General features: G+C 37.5%; 1 protein-coding gene across 6 annotated transcripts in view; it reads left to right on the forward strand.

Annotated features, from left to right (window-relative positions):
- Positions 1-14,798, forward strand: part of LOC113070166 (voltage-dependent T-type calcium channel subunit alpha-1G) — a 175,081-nt gene that overhangs the window by 77,407 nt on the left and 82,876 nt on the right. For all 6 annotated transcript variants that reach the window (XM_026243382.1, XM_026243381.1, XM_026243383.1 and 3 more), the window contains 2 exons: positions 677-810; positions 10,302-10,399. In XM_026243382.1, the coding sequence (XP_026099167.1) occupies positions 677-810; positions 10,302-10,399 (232 nt within the window). The remainder of the gene's footprint in view (positions 1-676; positions 811-10,301; positions 10,400-14,798) is intronic.

Consider the following 14,798-nt stretch of genomic DNA (forward strand, 5'->3'; position numbering starts at 1 on the left):
GTGGCAGCATGGGCTTTATTGCCAGATTTACTACCTCTGACCTAACCTTATGTGTTGTGTTGGTAATCTCAGTGCTCTAAAACGCAGCGCTAAGTTTAATAGAAGTTCAACTTTTAAAAAGCATGTCTCAAGAACTTGCATTTTTTCCTTCCTTGCACAGCCCACATCTAATTTTCTTTTTTTCAAAGCAAAAATGCTTTCTGTGTGGATGGTCCCGAATTGTGTGTTGTATTCATATTTTTTTAAACTCCATATTGCAGATCATTGTCCCTGTATATGCACATTTAATAAGGTTTATTTATTTATTTTCCATTTCTGGTAACATAAGCAGAGGACTAGCAGAGGATTTGTGGGTAAAGACTTGTGTGAGTTGGTTGTTTGTGCTTACTCAGACTTACTGAGATGCCTGCGTAAGGATGAGTCAAGGCTTATAGCCCCTCAGCACATTGACACACACACACACTCACACTATGCTGTAACATCAAAGTGGAAATGTAATATTCATCTTCATATGTTTTTGGATCGTTTATTTCTTTATTTATGAGTTGTCCATAATTTACTGTGAGTTAAGTTGTATATCCTGATCAAGAGAAGAACATTTTTGCAAATTCTTGACTTGGCCAGTGTAGCATTTTAAAATTCTGCTAACCCTTTGGATATTTTTCTCTTCCCTCAGGACTTTGATGATTTCATCTTTGCTTTTTTTGCTGTGGAGATGGTAATCAAGATGGTTGCGCTGGGCATCTTTGGGAAAAAGTGTTACCTTGGAGACACCTGGAATCGGCTAGACTTCTTCATTGTGTTGGCTGGGTGAGTCCTGAAATGACTTTACTGAAAACTCTGCGTGTCTGAGTGTTTTCTCTCTCTCTCTCTCTCTCTCTCTCTCTCTCTCTCTCTCACTCACACACACACACACACACACACACACACGCACACACACACACACACACACATATATATTTACAATATAGAGCTGGGTAGATTACTTTTGACCTAACTGGTTTATCATATTGTTTTAAATGGAATAATCTCATACTATATTGATATAAAAATACAAAATTAAATAATAAGAATATAAAATAAAAATAAACACTTTTAAAATAACAACAATAATAAAAAAAAAAGTTCTAATTTACCTGCATGTCATGTGACCATTAACCAATATCAGAGAACCATTCTGTCAAATTATTATTTTAAAGGGGTCATCGAATGCCTATTTTTCACAAGTTCATATGATTTTTTAGGGTCTTAATGAAAAGTCCATAACATAATTCGGTAAAAATTTCTTCGTGGTAGTGTAAAACAACACTTTTTTTTACCCTTGTCAAAAACGGCTCTTTTTAGAGCAAACTGTATTGTTGCATGTCACTTTAAATGCAAATGAGCTTACCCCGCCCCTCTCTTCCAAGCCACTTTCTGAGGGACGGTAAACTTTAGTCGCATTTAAAGTGAAAATTGCTAACTAGCATGTTATTAGGAAAGGCGATTTGCAAAGATTCATAAAAGACCCTTATACTAATTTCTTCTGTTGGTGAAGCTGGAACACGAATGATTCGCACAATCACAGACGCATTTTGGTAGATCGGGGGTGCATTCCCATCAAAAACAAACCTAATACACTGCGTCTTCAGCGGCCTTAATTGAACTAATTGATCATGGCGGCGCGCGCTACATTATTACATCCAACAGTGGTGGACTGATGACCGTGGGAGTGGTCTTCAGCCGTGTGATGTCACACCGAGAAGCTAAGAATGGCTTGCTTTGAGAAAGGGGTAAAGAGTTTAGTAGATTAAAAAAAAGAAAATTACTGGGTGGATGTTTATCATGATAGGATGGTTGTATACATTGCCAACACAAATTTATGATTCTGATTTTGCTACATGCTCTAATGCATTAATACTGTATAAAAGTATTTTCTGTGGCCGCGGAAATATCCTTTCTTAGAGCTGATATGAAATTGTGCTAAGAGTTCGCTGGACGAACATATTAGTTGATGGCAATTGAATTTTGCTAGTTACTAGAGGCAGCTCATATAAATAATTGTAATTTATCATAATTGTAATTATTTATATACATTTCCCTTTTGAGCTTAATTTACTACAATCATAATAAGAAGAACTCGATAAACCATAAAAAACGATAAACCATATGTTGCAGTAGTCGTGTGTTTATTAGTCACGTTAAATCAATGAAAGCAGTTAAATCTTCTGTTTATTCAGTTGCAGCGACAGGCATTTCCTTGATTTCTTCTTAGGGGCATATTTGGATTTTCAGTGTGAGAGCGTCCTTTGGCCTTTGGATGGCTATTTACTGCTAATCACAATACCGTGCTTCATTGAAAGATACACAAGACAATTGCTGCTTCTGCCTATTCACAATTTATTGTCTTTGCAATTTAATTTCGATTAATTGTGCAGCCCTAGTTAGTTGTGTAAATGTGTGCCCTGGAAAATATAGTAAAGACACCTTATATCACTACAACTGACTCAGTGGCAGCATGGGCTTTATTGCCAGATGTACTACCTCTGACCTAACCTCATGTGTCATGTTGGTAATCTCATATGATTATTTGTTGAGATGGAAATCATCCCAGCATATGGCGTTTAAGGATGCACATTAAGAAGACATCATCCAAAGTGTATACACAAGATAGCTTTACAAGAATGACAGACTGCTGGTTTATTCCACTGTTGGCTTAAACAAGTTTCCCCCAGGGTTTTTGATACATCTCCAGATGAAATGATTACCACCAAAACCTTCAGTAATTTATGACAGTCTATATCATTTCACATATTCTCAGAAGTTTTTTCAGTTGTGGCACCTTCTGAAGAATCTGGCAAGTGTTTAGTTATTGCCTTTACAAAAAAGTACACCGGTACAGTAATAGTATCAGGTTACTGTTTTTTTTTTTAGTTTTTAGATATGCCAGAATATCATGGTGCTGCTGTGGTACATGTCCATAAATCAGATGAAGTGCAATATTGACATGTCAAAAAAGCTGTGGTACTTGGTACTTGTCCAGTGTCCAATGTAGTACCTGGTCCAAAAATCATGGCAGCACCACAGGCCTTGTTTGTAAGTACCAAGATTCTTTTATTTTTCGGGGTTTGGCAAAAATGGGCAAGTGAAGAAACAAAAAAAAAAGTGTATTTCATTTTAACCCAGAGAACTTGGAAGCATGGTTTATGAACCATTTGTTTCAGTTTAAAGGTTAACATTTTGTCTTTTTTTTTTTTTTTTTTTTTGGAGAACATTCTGATGCAGTTAATGCAATAAATCACAAGTCTTAAACTCACTTTAGCCTGCTTACTATGTGAATACATTTGTGTTGGTGGTTCAACTGGATGCCTCAGTTTCCAAAACTCCCTTCACTCAGACACTGTTTTGCTGAAACTTCTGTTCCCTTCTATCTGAGGTGAGCCAGACAGCTTATAGAAGTTGAAAGATCTTGGCTGCTGTGCTCTGGATCGTATGTCTTTTTGTGTCTCATCTGCAGAGACATTGAGGAGAGCCTTCTCTCTTCTCTATCTTTCAAAGCAATCCCTTAGAAAATGCAGACCCTCAATACACCCCCCCAAGACAAGGCATCAGTTTCAGACACCCGCAGTGGTTTGGCAACTTCAGCTGAGTCTGCGCTTTTCCTATGCACAGTCTTCACACACACTGAGTTAAAAACACAAAACATTCCACATTTACAGGGATTGTGACAGTATCTTCTTCCTTAAATGCTCTGAGACAGAAAAGCTTTTGTGATTTTTAACAAGAGATTGGGTATAAAGGCATTTCTAGAATTTCTTCTAGCATACGTTGCCATAACCTTGATGGAAGTGAGTTTTACGAGTTTTTCCATAATGCTCTACCAAATGTTGCATACTTTGACAAGGAACCAATTTGTTATTATTTCAGGCATTATTCTCTCATGCATTTTCTCTCTACTACAGAACTGCACAAAGTGTTCCTGTCTTGCAGTCATGTGCCAACTTTGGCCTAGCGAGGAAACGGATACAAGCCACATTTGGTCTTTTATTTTTGCTTAAATATTTCTCTTTTATTGGAAAACCAGGTGTTTTTACCCTATTAGTTTTCATCAGTCTCTCTAATGATCAGCTGAATGTTATGTACCTCATCTGGGATATGATGTATGTTTAGTCTGGAAGCTTCACCATTAAGGCCAGGAACAAATGTTTTAATCTTCTGTATTTTCCTTCAGCTTCCTCATTCCACTAATTCTAAAGCCCAGTCTAAGTATTTACTTCTTGTTGTCTTTCTCTCCCACTTTTATATTCATCTTATACTTCCAAATCTTCTTCCCCCTTCCCCTTTTCCTTCACCTTCTCCAGTATCGTTGGTTTCTTGACAGGTAGTAGGCTGATAAAAGGCTCTTACTGTCTTTTCTGGAGGCATTTCAGTTTTTTAACGTAGAAAGACCCCTTAACTCACTTTCTCTCTTCTTGCTTTTAAACCCAGCAAGCTGACCCTGAGAGCCAGGATTGACTAATGTAATACTTCACTATAAAAACAAAAACAAAAAAAACATAGCAGTTATTTGAAGATTTTCTTCACTGTAATAGTAAGAATAATTTTATCTATCTCTTAAAGGTCTTTTCACATGCATGCCTTGGTGAGAAAATGGTGATGATTTACTTTCCTTTCTGGGTTGGTTGACCTGACATGTATTCTGTTTCTTGTAGACAGCTGTCAGTTTCTGGTCAAGTCAATAGTTCTAAGGCTAGCACAACCTGTCAACATAATTGCCATCGTTCATGTCAAGAAAGCTGACAGTTACTGTCTTCTGTGTGACTGTCACCAGAACATGCTCAGTTGGACCTCTTTAGATTCTTTCACAAGCCCACTGCTCAAACATTCAACATTATGTAATGAAGTTTATTTTTTTATTTGTACTTTGATGTCAAACACCTATCGAACTACACAGCACTGGGTCAAGTCAAATACACTTTGTTTGCCCTTGATTAACTCCTTAGGTATTGAAATTTGCTACCAAACTACAAGACATTTTTCGATACTCTATGGTATAGAGGCAACTCTGTCAGTGCCTAAAAAATATCAAAATGTTGTCATGAACCACATCACCAGTGCTAAAAGAGTCTCCTTAGGCCTGAATGAGGATTTCGTGCTTAGGTACAAAAGTCTTCAGGAATGCCATTTGGCTGGGAAGCTGTTGATGACACTGGACAACATCCAGCGCTTTCATCATAGGAGTTCTTCTCATATTTGTAAATGGAGACGCCTGAAGCTGATATCGCAGTCATTCACAGATACAAACAGATGGCTGAGAGCATCCACACATCCATTAGGTTAAGATCCATGTACTAATCTGAAGGGAAAGAGAAGGACAGGAAAGTATTTGCTATTACTAACTGTATTTTTAGGAGAGTTGTTGAAATAATAGCTTTAAAATAATAAGCGATAGCATATCTAAAAATCATTCACTCACTCATGGTGTTTAAGTCTGCATGACTTTTTATGATAATTTAATATTGATTTTGCAGGTCTTTTGAAGCTTGAAAGTCCCCATATACCATACTTGTACACTCTTCAAGTAAAGGTATCACTTTAGTTTCTCCTTTGCTTTGGTAATTTTTATGAAATATTCAGGCTTTATATGATGGACTTAGTCACTCCCACTGTTTAAAAAAAAAAAAAATATTCTAAGAAATCTCACCATTGTCATCTGCAGTTTCAATTCTTAATCAAACCACTGTCCTCATGAAAGAGGAGAATCCAAATGTTCCCTCTGTTTTTCTGATTTAATGATGCTGCTTCGGCTGTGTCCAGACCCGCTGCTGACACACATTATGTTCAGACCCGACCTTGTCAATAGGACAAGGCAAGGACAAAACATTCTGAACAAAGGTTATCAAACGGTTCTTCAAGGAAAATGCCAGTTACAGGTCCCCTTCATTTATTTATTCTCGACCCATCAAAGGAACGCACTTTAGCTGAGGCACACAGAGCAAATCTGGTTTCCTCTTTATCCACTCGAGTTATATGTCTGCATTAACTTCCATTATGATTATTATTCTGTAAAGCAACCACGGGGCCCTACAATGGGTCATTGTTGACATAGTATAGTCTCAAGGGGAAAGAAAGAGAGGAAAAAAGAAGAAAAGAACAAAAACCTGACTTTATTCCTCATTAAAATGGTGGGAAGGGTGGTGTCGCTTTCTTAGACATTCTTTCTCTGTGAACTGGAAGGTTCTTGCTTGCCTTATGTGTTGGGGTATTGTTTTAAAGAACTTCTAGTTGAGAAACAGAAAGAAACTTGTCATTTTGCTCTTCTGAATTTGAAGCTAGGGGCAGATTATCCTGTTCCGACCATAGTAAATCAATCTGTCCCGTCCCATAAAAACAGTAGAGCACCCCTGACGGCAGTTGTCTCTGAGAGCTTGTTGAGAGAGAAACAAGTTCAAGACAGAAATATAAAACTGAAGAGAAATATTCTATGTTGGAATCTCTTTTTTGGTCCCTGTTTGTGAGCTGAGACAACTAGACAAGCCCCATGAAATCAAACAGGAAGTTTTGCAGTTTTAAGTCCACACTAAAAGCTACAAAAATAATCAAATTAGAAAAACTGCTTTTAGCAGATTCAGCTAAAACAGAGCAGAAAGCATTTGTGTACACTACCTTTTCAACATTTTGTAAATTTTAGAATTAAGTCTCTTATTCTCACCAAGGATACATTATTTGATCAAAATAAAGTAGAATATGTGATATTTTGATTATTACAATTTAAAATAACAGTTTTCTATTTTCAAATATTATGTCTGATTTGCTGCTTAAAAACCTCTTATTTTTATTTGTATTTGTTTGGAAACAGTTACATTTTAATACACTGCATACTGACAGCTGGATGCCAGTAAGTTACTATAAAATGTTTACAGTTTATCGCTGTATTTACAGTATTTACTGTATTTTACAGTATTACCATTTTGTGATTTACAGTATTACTACTGTTGAGTTTATTTTCATTTAGTTGAAACATTTTTTACCTGTAAAGAAAAAGTAAATTGTGGTACAGTACTGAAATTCATGTTTTTTTTTTTACCATCCCAACCCCATAAAAATCACAATAATTCATGAGCATTAGTTCCTTGGAGAAATTTCATGTAAAAGACAGAGACACAACAGCATTTTAGTGTTATTATAGTTTATGATAAAAATTCTACCGTGCAATAATTGAATTTAACTTTTTTTTTTTTTTTTTTTTAATCAAATCAACATTAATAATATTTGTTAGCAAAACTTGCTATATTAGTATATTGCTAACCCGTTCCTCCTCTTTAAGATATCAAGTTCTTCAATGTCAAGTTCTGTGAGTTAGTGGAGAACATTAACTTTCCCAGTCAATGTTATAATCCATACTATGGCATTCACAAGAAGAGGTTCCAAAATACACCTTTGACGTTGCATATGACATGCAGAATACAAAGTGGAAAATAAACAAAAAATGTACTTTTTAAAATCTCCACTTAAACAATGGTGTTGCCTAACTCACTTTACCTCAGTAACAGCTCGCCAGATTAGGTAGCTTGAAATAAAGGGCAGTGAAATTTACAAACATAATTTTTCTTGGTTTAACTAAAGTTTATTTCTGTTAATATTGGTGACATTTACTTACTCATCAGTCAATGTTATCACTGTCATGAAAAAACGTCAAGATGAATAATGTTTGCTTTTAACAAGGGAGAACCTCTAAAAATATATCTGTTTTGAAAAAAAAAAATAGAAATAGTATATTAAACTTTTGGTTGAGTTAACAGTCCATTATTTCTATTATGCCCTTTTATAGCCATCAAACAGAAAAATAAATAAATAAATAAATCTCCCTTGTCTTTGGTCAGTTTTTCGCAGGCAAGTTCACTACTGTAAATAAATTTACTGTACAGTAGTGAATAAATACAGTAGTGACCGTATATTTTACCCTTAATACTTTGCTGTTTACAGTAAAATACTGTATACATTTTTTTTATCATATCATATTTTACAGTATCTTACTGTATATAAAAACTGTGTATAAAATACTGTTCAAATGACAAAAATCAGTTGAAGTGTACCTCTGATTAGCAACAGCAAATCAAATTCAAAGAAAGAACAAACATTTCGTTGTGTTCTAATAACTGCATCAACACAGCGGACAAAACTCGTTTTGCTAACATTATTCTAAACTGTACTAGTCTCCCTTTGTCATACAGATGCACTGTATAAATGTATTTGTAGTTGGTCTAAAACAAGATACAAGAAATAAGACATAATTTAATTTGCATGGACAGATTGAGAGGGAAAGTGAGGGTAGATTATGTGTGCATGTGTTGTTTGGGGTATCTTCCTTCTGTTTCTTAACGGAGAGCTGATTGTTCGGAAGTGAACCTCCTCTGAAACTCGCCTCATTAACCTGCCAGGTGTTGGAATACACCAAGGTCTGATTGAACTGCAGCCAGGACGGCTGCTTTGAAGACCACAAGGGAATAGGACAGGAAGGAAACCGAGAGAGAGATACTGAGAGAGAAGCATGAAGCATCTGAAATGCTGCATGTACTCTGTTGCAACCTTTTTATGTAAACCCTCAAATCTTGCATTGATCATACAGAAAAAAACCTGGTTCATAATGTATTAAATGGAGTATGTCCCAAAAGAGCTGGTATTTCTAATGCGGCAGGAATTTAAATGTTTTTCAGTCCTTTCAATAGTCTGTTGCGGAGCTGTTCAAACAAGACACAACAGCACGCTTGCTCTCTCTCTCTCTCTTGAGTGCAGATCGATTCGAGCGGATCTCTCATGGATGTGGAAGGCCACACTTGTTTTGAATCCAAGACCCTTGGCTCACTCATACTTTTCCTATTATAGTGACCTCACGACTGGTATTGTATACGCAGCGTGGAGCTGTTGTTGATCGTGCGACCATGTTTTCAAAAAGCAGTGGGATTCTGGGAAGGTGTGTCATCCTTGACCGCGGCCGTTCCAAACACAAACAGATAACAGAAGTGAGGTCTATATTCTGACTGGACAAACGCCCGGGCCTGACACTTCACTTTTTGTTTATGTGTTTGCGAGCGGCCATATTAGTGATTCATTCGGGTGTACGATAGAAATAAGAGGCTGTTGACAATATCACATTTAAACACGTCCTCCTTGTTTAGACACATCCTACCTCACTGGGAACATTTTTGCGGAGTGTCCTCACACATGTCCTGTATCTCTTCTTCTTTACAGGCATTTTGTCCTTTAAAAAGACTGCTTTCTCTTTCTCTGTCCCTCTCTCTCAAATCTGCCCTTACTCCCTATACACTTCCTGTGTCCGCCTCCTCTTTCGATATATTTGTGTTTTCTCTGTTCCCATTCCTTCAAATTTTAGTCATAGTCACCACTGTTATTATTTTTGCAGTCCAGTCGAAAGCTGGTTTCAATCAAGCCCAATCAGTGCCTTCAAAGCTGTTCTGCACATTTCAGGAGCAACAAAGTCAGAACACATTTCCTCAGTGCCCTGCTTGGCTAATGGGGCTCGCACTGTTTGCACGTCACTGACTTCACTTGATCCATATTTGAAAGACTGGAGAAACACCCCAGATCATGCAGCTTTAATCTAAGCAGGCCATGTGACCGTGAGAACCATCATTAAAGTGCATATGCTTATCAACATCAGCTTTGTGTATTAACTTGATACATACTGTAATGCTAACTTTTTTCTCCCCACTTTAAATTGTTGTATGGCCAGAAACGGTTATTGGGTTGGCAATTACACGGTTGCAAGCTCACAGGCGCACAGAGACACTCACTTTGTTTATTTTCTACAAAAACATGCGATTCTTTTATGTGCCTCACTCCGAAGTTCACATGTGCAGAGCAGCTGTGGATGTGTTTGTTTGCGAAAGCTCTACATTAACCTCCCTTCCACCTCTCTTTGACCTAATTGAAAACGATTCAGTGTAATTGTTTGATGAATCCTGATAACTTTCGATTGATCTACAGTATGGCGCTGGCAGTTCGGCAGAAAACACGCCACTAATGTGTCTGGGCTGTCAGGGTTTATTTGAAAATATTGCTGGCCTTTTACACTTTGCTGCCATAGTAAGGGATACATATGGAGGATATTAATCAGTTTAAAAACCAGCTCAGTTTTTGCCTTCAGGTGATATTAAGAATTCCAATAAAATCCAAAATGTGGATTAATTAACAGATGCAATGCAAATGGGGGGTAATGTGTCTTCATTAGTGTATGCATACAATCAAATATCTTGCTTTATTAAAAGTTGAACCTTTTTTTTATTTGTGTGTGTTTGCAGGATGCTGGAATACTCTCTCAACCTGCAGAATGTTAGTTTCTCTGCGGTCCGAACGGTCAGAGTACTTCGACCTCTCCGGGCTATCAACCGAGTACCAAGTGAGTACAATATAAGCAACCAAATGCACTTTTCCAAATGCTCTTGCTAACATTAGTTAACTACAGTAGTTTACATGAAATAACAATGAAAAATATATTAGTCTTTTAATTTTCATTTTAACATTTACTAACATGTTAGGTAAATCTTATTATAAATTGTTAGACATAACTGAATAAATCAGTGTTTTTGTAAAAAAAATTGGTTAATTAGATAACTCGATCAGTCACTAACTGACAAAAACAAAACAAAAACCTACCTGAATGAATCTTTGTTTATGAATGAATTGTTTAAGTAAATGATTCAGTGAGTCACTGAAAGGCGGTTGCTTATTTTGTTCATGAGTGAATGAGTGTTTTTGGTTGAATCGTTTAAATTAATTGCTCAATAATTCACTTATAAAGACAGTCACTTATTGCCGTCTTCTGGTGTCATTATGTAACTTGCATAAAGATTTAACAGTCTGTCTGGAATGCGCAAAAACATTTATACTCAGTAATAAAAGAGTTACTTTGTATTAAAGTTGTATACAGAGTAATAAAAGTTAAATACTGTACACACACACACACACACAAATAATGTATATATATCACCACAATCATACACCAGGATTGAATGTTCAACTACATTGAAACTGAAAATAGGAACTCAGAACTTAATGCAATTTATTAATACCCTGCATTCAATCAAAGAGTTTATTGAATGAATAATGTTCTATGTTAAATTACATTATTTAAACACTGTGGTCAATTTAATCAACATCTGAATGAGAAATGTTGCCTGGGCTCAGTCATATACCATTCATACCATTTAGCGGACTTTAGATTTATAGATAATTTTCCTCTTCAGTGCTTTTTACAGCTTTTCTCTTCAACCTCAACCCCCCAAGCAACCCACCACCCCCTGCCCACACACACACACACACACACATAAACAATAATAAAGACTGGCGCTCTCTCTCATACACACACACTCTCACTCTCTAAGGCCAGGTGATATTTTATTGGCTACATCTTTATATACCAGATATTCTAATCACCCTCCATGCCATGGAGATGCCCGTGGTTCCCCTGCGGCTCTTATTTCACAAGAAGCCATGTCTGGCCGATTCTGCTTGATGTCCCTATTTGTGGAGAGTAGTAAAATGTATATTGACCAATGGTAGCATTTAGCTGGAATGTTTTGACTAGCCCATGTGGGGTCGGTCCTGTTCAGTTCTCACCCCTCTGGATACGGTTAAGTATGTCTATCAATCTGACAGACAAACTGCACTCTTTCTGGGAGGGGGGGTCACAAATGGTGTCCAGGTGCCTGCTTTCTTGTTCATTTAGGAGACGAGTGCATCCCTTCCCATCATGATTAATAAATAATGAATACTTGTGCTGATCAGAGATGGGAATGAAGTAGTAGCAGACAACCTAATTCATTATTCTGGAGCCACCCAAAATAATTAAAGGTATAATATTTGCATTAATGTGCAGATTATTTTATCTGTGGTTCGCCTGCTGTGGACCATCACTGGGGAAATGGGTGACAGAGATTTTTGTTGAATCCTGTTTGTCATTTTTCACCTTTTTTTCCCCCAAGCACCACTCTAAACAAAACAAGAGAGAAAGAGAGAAAAACATAACAGGAGTTGAACTCAAATCATCAATCATTAGACTGTCAAGCTGGAAACTAAAGCAGAATGTCATAAACATTTTGTAATTCTTTCGACAGCAAAGTATTAGAATAAATTGATATTGGTGGACTTTTCCACTCTACAAGACCTTTCAGCAACTAGGGTCTAAATGTTTATTTATTTTTTCAAAAATTCAATATGGCGTCTAACCTGAGGTCTATGTTTGAGCTTGTACTTTCCAGAGTCATGTCAGTCCCACTCTGTGTTTCACATCACTTTCTTCTATTTCCTATATACTTTTTGACTGTCCAGTTGTCTTAATCAACATCACACTCTGTTGTTCTCCACCCCCATGGCTTGATTGACGAAGAGAAGCGACAAACCTGTCAGTAAATGACAAGCATGTTCCCTCACAAATCAAAATACTCAACACTGCTGTGGTGTACAGCTGACTCACTCTGCTTTGTATTTGGTGTGCAGGTGTGTAAGTAAAGCAGTGTCTGAAAAGGTTTGTAAAATGTAGACAGACCACTATTCGTGCCCTTTCTGTCACCCCCCCCCCACCACCCATCCAAGAAGGTGGATTAGTGTGTCAGAAAGTCTGGAGCGCTCTTTCACGTCATCTTCTGGATTAGAATTCACTGTGATTCCACACTTGAGGGCGGTTGGAGGTTAATTGGAAATCCATCCACCTGGCTGCCCACTTGTGTATTCTATTATTATTTTGGGCGAGGAACAACATCATGTCGAGTGTCCGCCAGCGGTGACGTTACGGTCATCATTTTCTGAAGGCCAGCAGTAATTGGAGTGGTGGACATGTACATTGGTGAGAGGCAGGAGGGCACTACTGGAGAGAAAGAGATGCAGACACAGGAAGACGAAACTGATAAATTTTTCCACCACATGAGTGACCATTTCTAAGAATTGTGAACATTATGAAGATGAGAGTGTGGCAGTGTGACAAAAATAAAATAAGATAAAATAATGATATTTAAAATAAGTAATTGATTAACCCATGGCAGTTTTTTGGTAAGATATGAATCAATATATTGTTATCGTTAGTTATCTTTTTAACATCAGGGCATTTATGAGTGATGTAGAAATGAAATCAGTGGGTTGAGTGTTGTCCTTTTCCAACCTTATTGAATTAATATTTAGAAGATTTAGCTTCTTGTCTCTTTCGTTAAGTCTTCTGCCAAGTATCATCACCCTTTTTCAACACTAGACTCCTGTGTTTGTGGTTTTCATATCCCCTCAACCTATTTACATTTTTTATTAGACCTACAGAGAAGCTGCTCTTTTATTATCTGTGGAAGCTTAAGAGAAATAAATAGAAAACATGGTTATGATCTCTTTTTCCCCTTGTGCTTTGTTATTGAGCTTGTTTGGTGCATGTGGAGGACTCCAAAGGGCAGGGTATCCCAGGGGTCTTCTTCATAACACTGGGGCCCGGGCACATTGTGTGGCCTGGGAGACTTTCTTTTTAACAGAACAGAACAGCTATGGCAGGGTATTTACAGACCGCCCTTGGGGAATACGCTCTCCTAAATAATCTTTTCAGGAGGAGTTTAGCCACCTGCAGAGAGAGAGACTTTTGCATTAGTGAATTGTTGTAGACTGACATAGCAGGGTCAGATAAGGAAACAAGTAAATAACTATTTGTTTTAAGGAAATTTCACAAGATTTTATTTATCTGTCAGTGTCGGTGCCAATGCAGTGAAAAGGAAAATTAGGATTGGCATTTATGGTAGGTGCTTAAAAGGACTTTAGATGGTTAAATAATCATATAAAGAAGTAGTATGGCATTTTTTGTTTTCTTTTAAAGAGAGAAATAAATGTAACCCATTTTATTTATTATTATTATTATTATTTGATCGTATCGTGAGGAAACTCACATGGCCTGGCATTCCATTTGTCAGGCTTCTTAAAGGACCTAAATTCAGGAAGGTGATTTTCTCCAGGAGATACACCTGGCTCCCTGTGGGGAATTACCTTTCAGTTTGTAAGGGACACAGATCTGTGCCACTGTCACTGATTCAGTGCTTGTTAAGCCTTTACATGGCAAGCTTAGCTGAATTGCTGTGCTAGGATGAACTCCACAGTCATTTGGAGTCACTAATGACCGAAGTTAGGAAGTGATTTTCTATGCAGAAATCTCAGAGCTGTGGATTATCCACGAGAAATGCCTCTTAATTGGAAGAAACGCTCGGAGACCTCAATTGTCGTTCTGAACTCACCACTTCCTAATTACAAGGAAATAGATGCAGGCTGATAAACACTCACAAAACGACACAACGTTTCCTAAATCCTATATTTCGAGGCCTTGTTTCCATCAGGGCATCTCATTAGAAAAGAGTGAATTTAAGGGGCTAAAACCCATCTTGAAGACGATGGCTTTGAGAAATGCAGCATCTGCGAAATACTGAGCTCTGTAAACCCACACAGCACAGAGCCATTTTATGTGATGACATGGATCCTCTATTGTCATTCATTGCTGTTAATGCCTCAGTGCTTATCGCCACTCACTCTTCCTCCAAATGTGAAAATTACAGCCGGCCATAGTTATCATCCACAGAGTGCAGGCTGCCAGGGAGCACCGGCTGGATTACCCTGCTCCACCAATTACCCACAAACCCTGAGCAGGAAATGATTTTCATCATTAATGCTCCAGTCAGCTGGCATTGCGGTTTGACACAGGGCAGATATATCAGGGAAGCCAGGGCAGCAGCAGTGTCTGAAAAACTGGATGTCAGCAGAGATTTTTACTGGCGCGGATAAAC

The sequence above is a fragment of the Carassius auratus genome, unplaced genomic scaffold, assembly GCF_003368295.1.
Source record: "Carassius auratus strain Wakin unplaced genomic scaffold, ASM336829v1 scaf_tig00003219, whole genome shotgun sequence".
Lineage (NCBI taxonomy): Eukaryota > Metazoa > Chordata > Actinopteri > Cypriniformes > Cyprinidae > Carassius > Carassius auratus.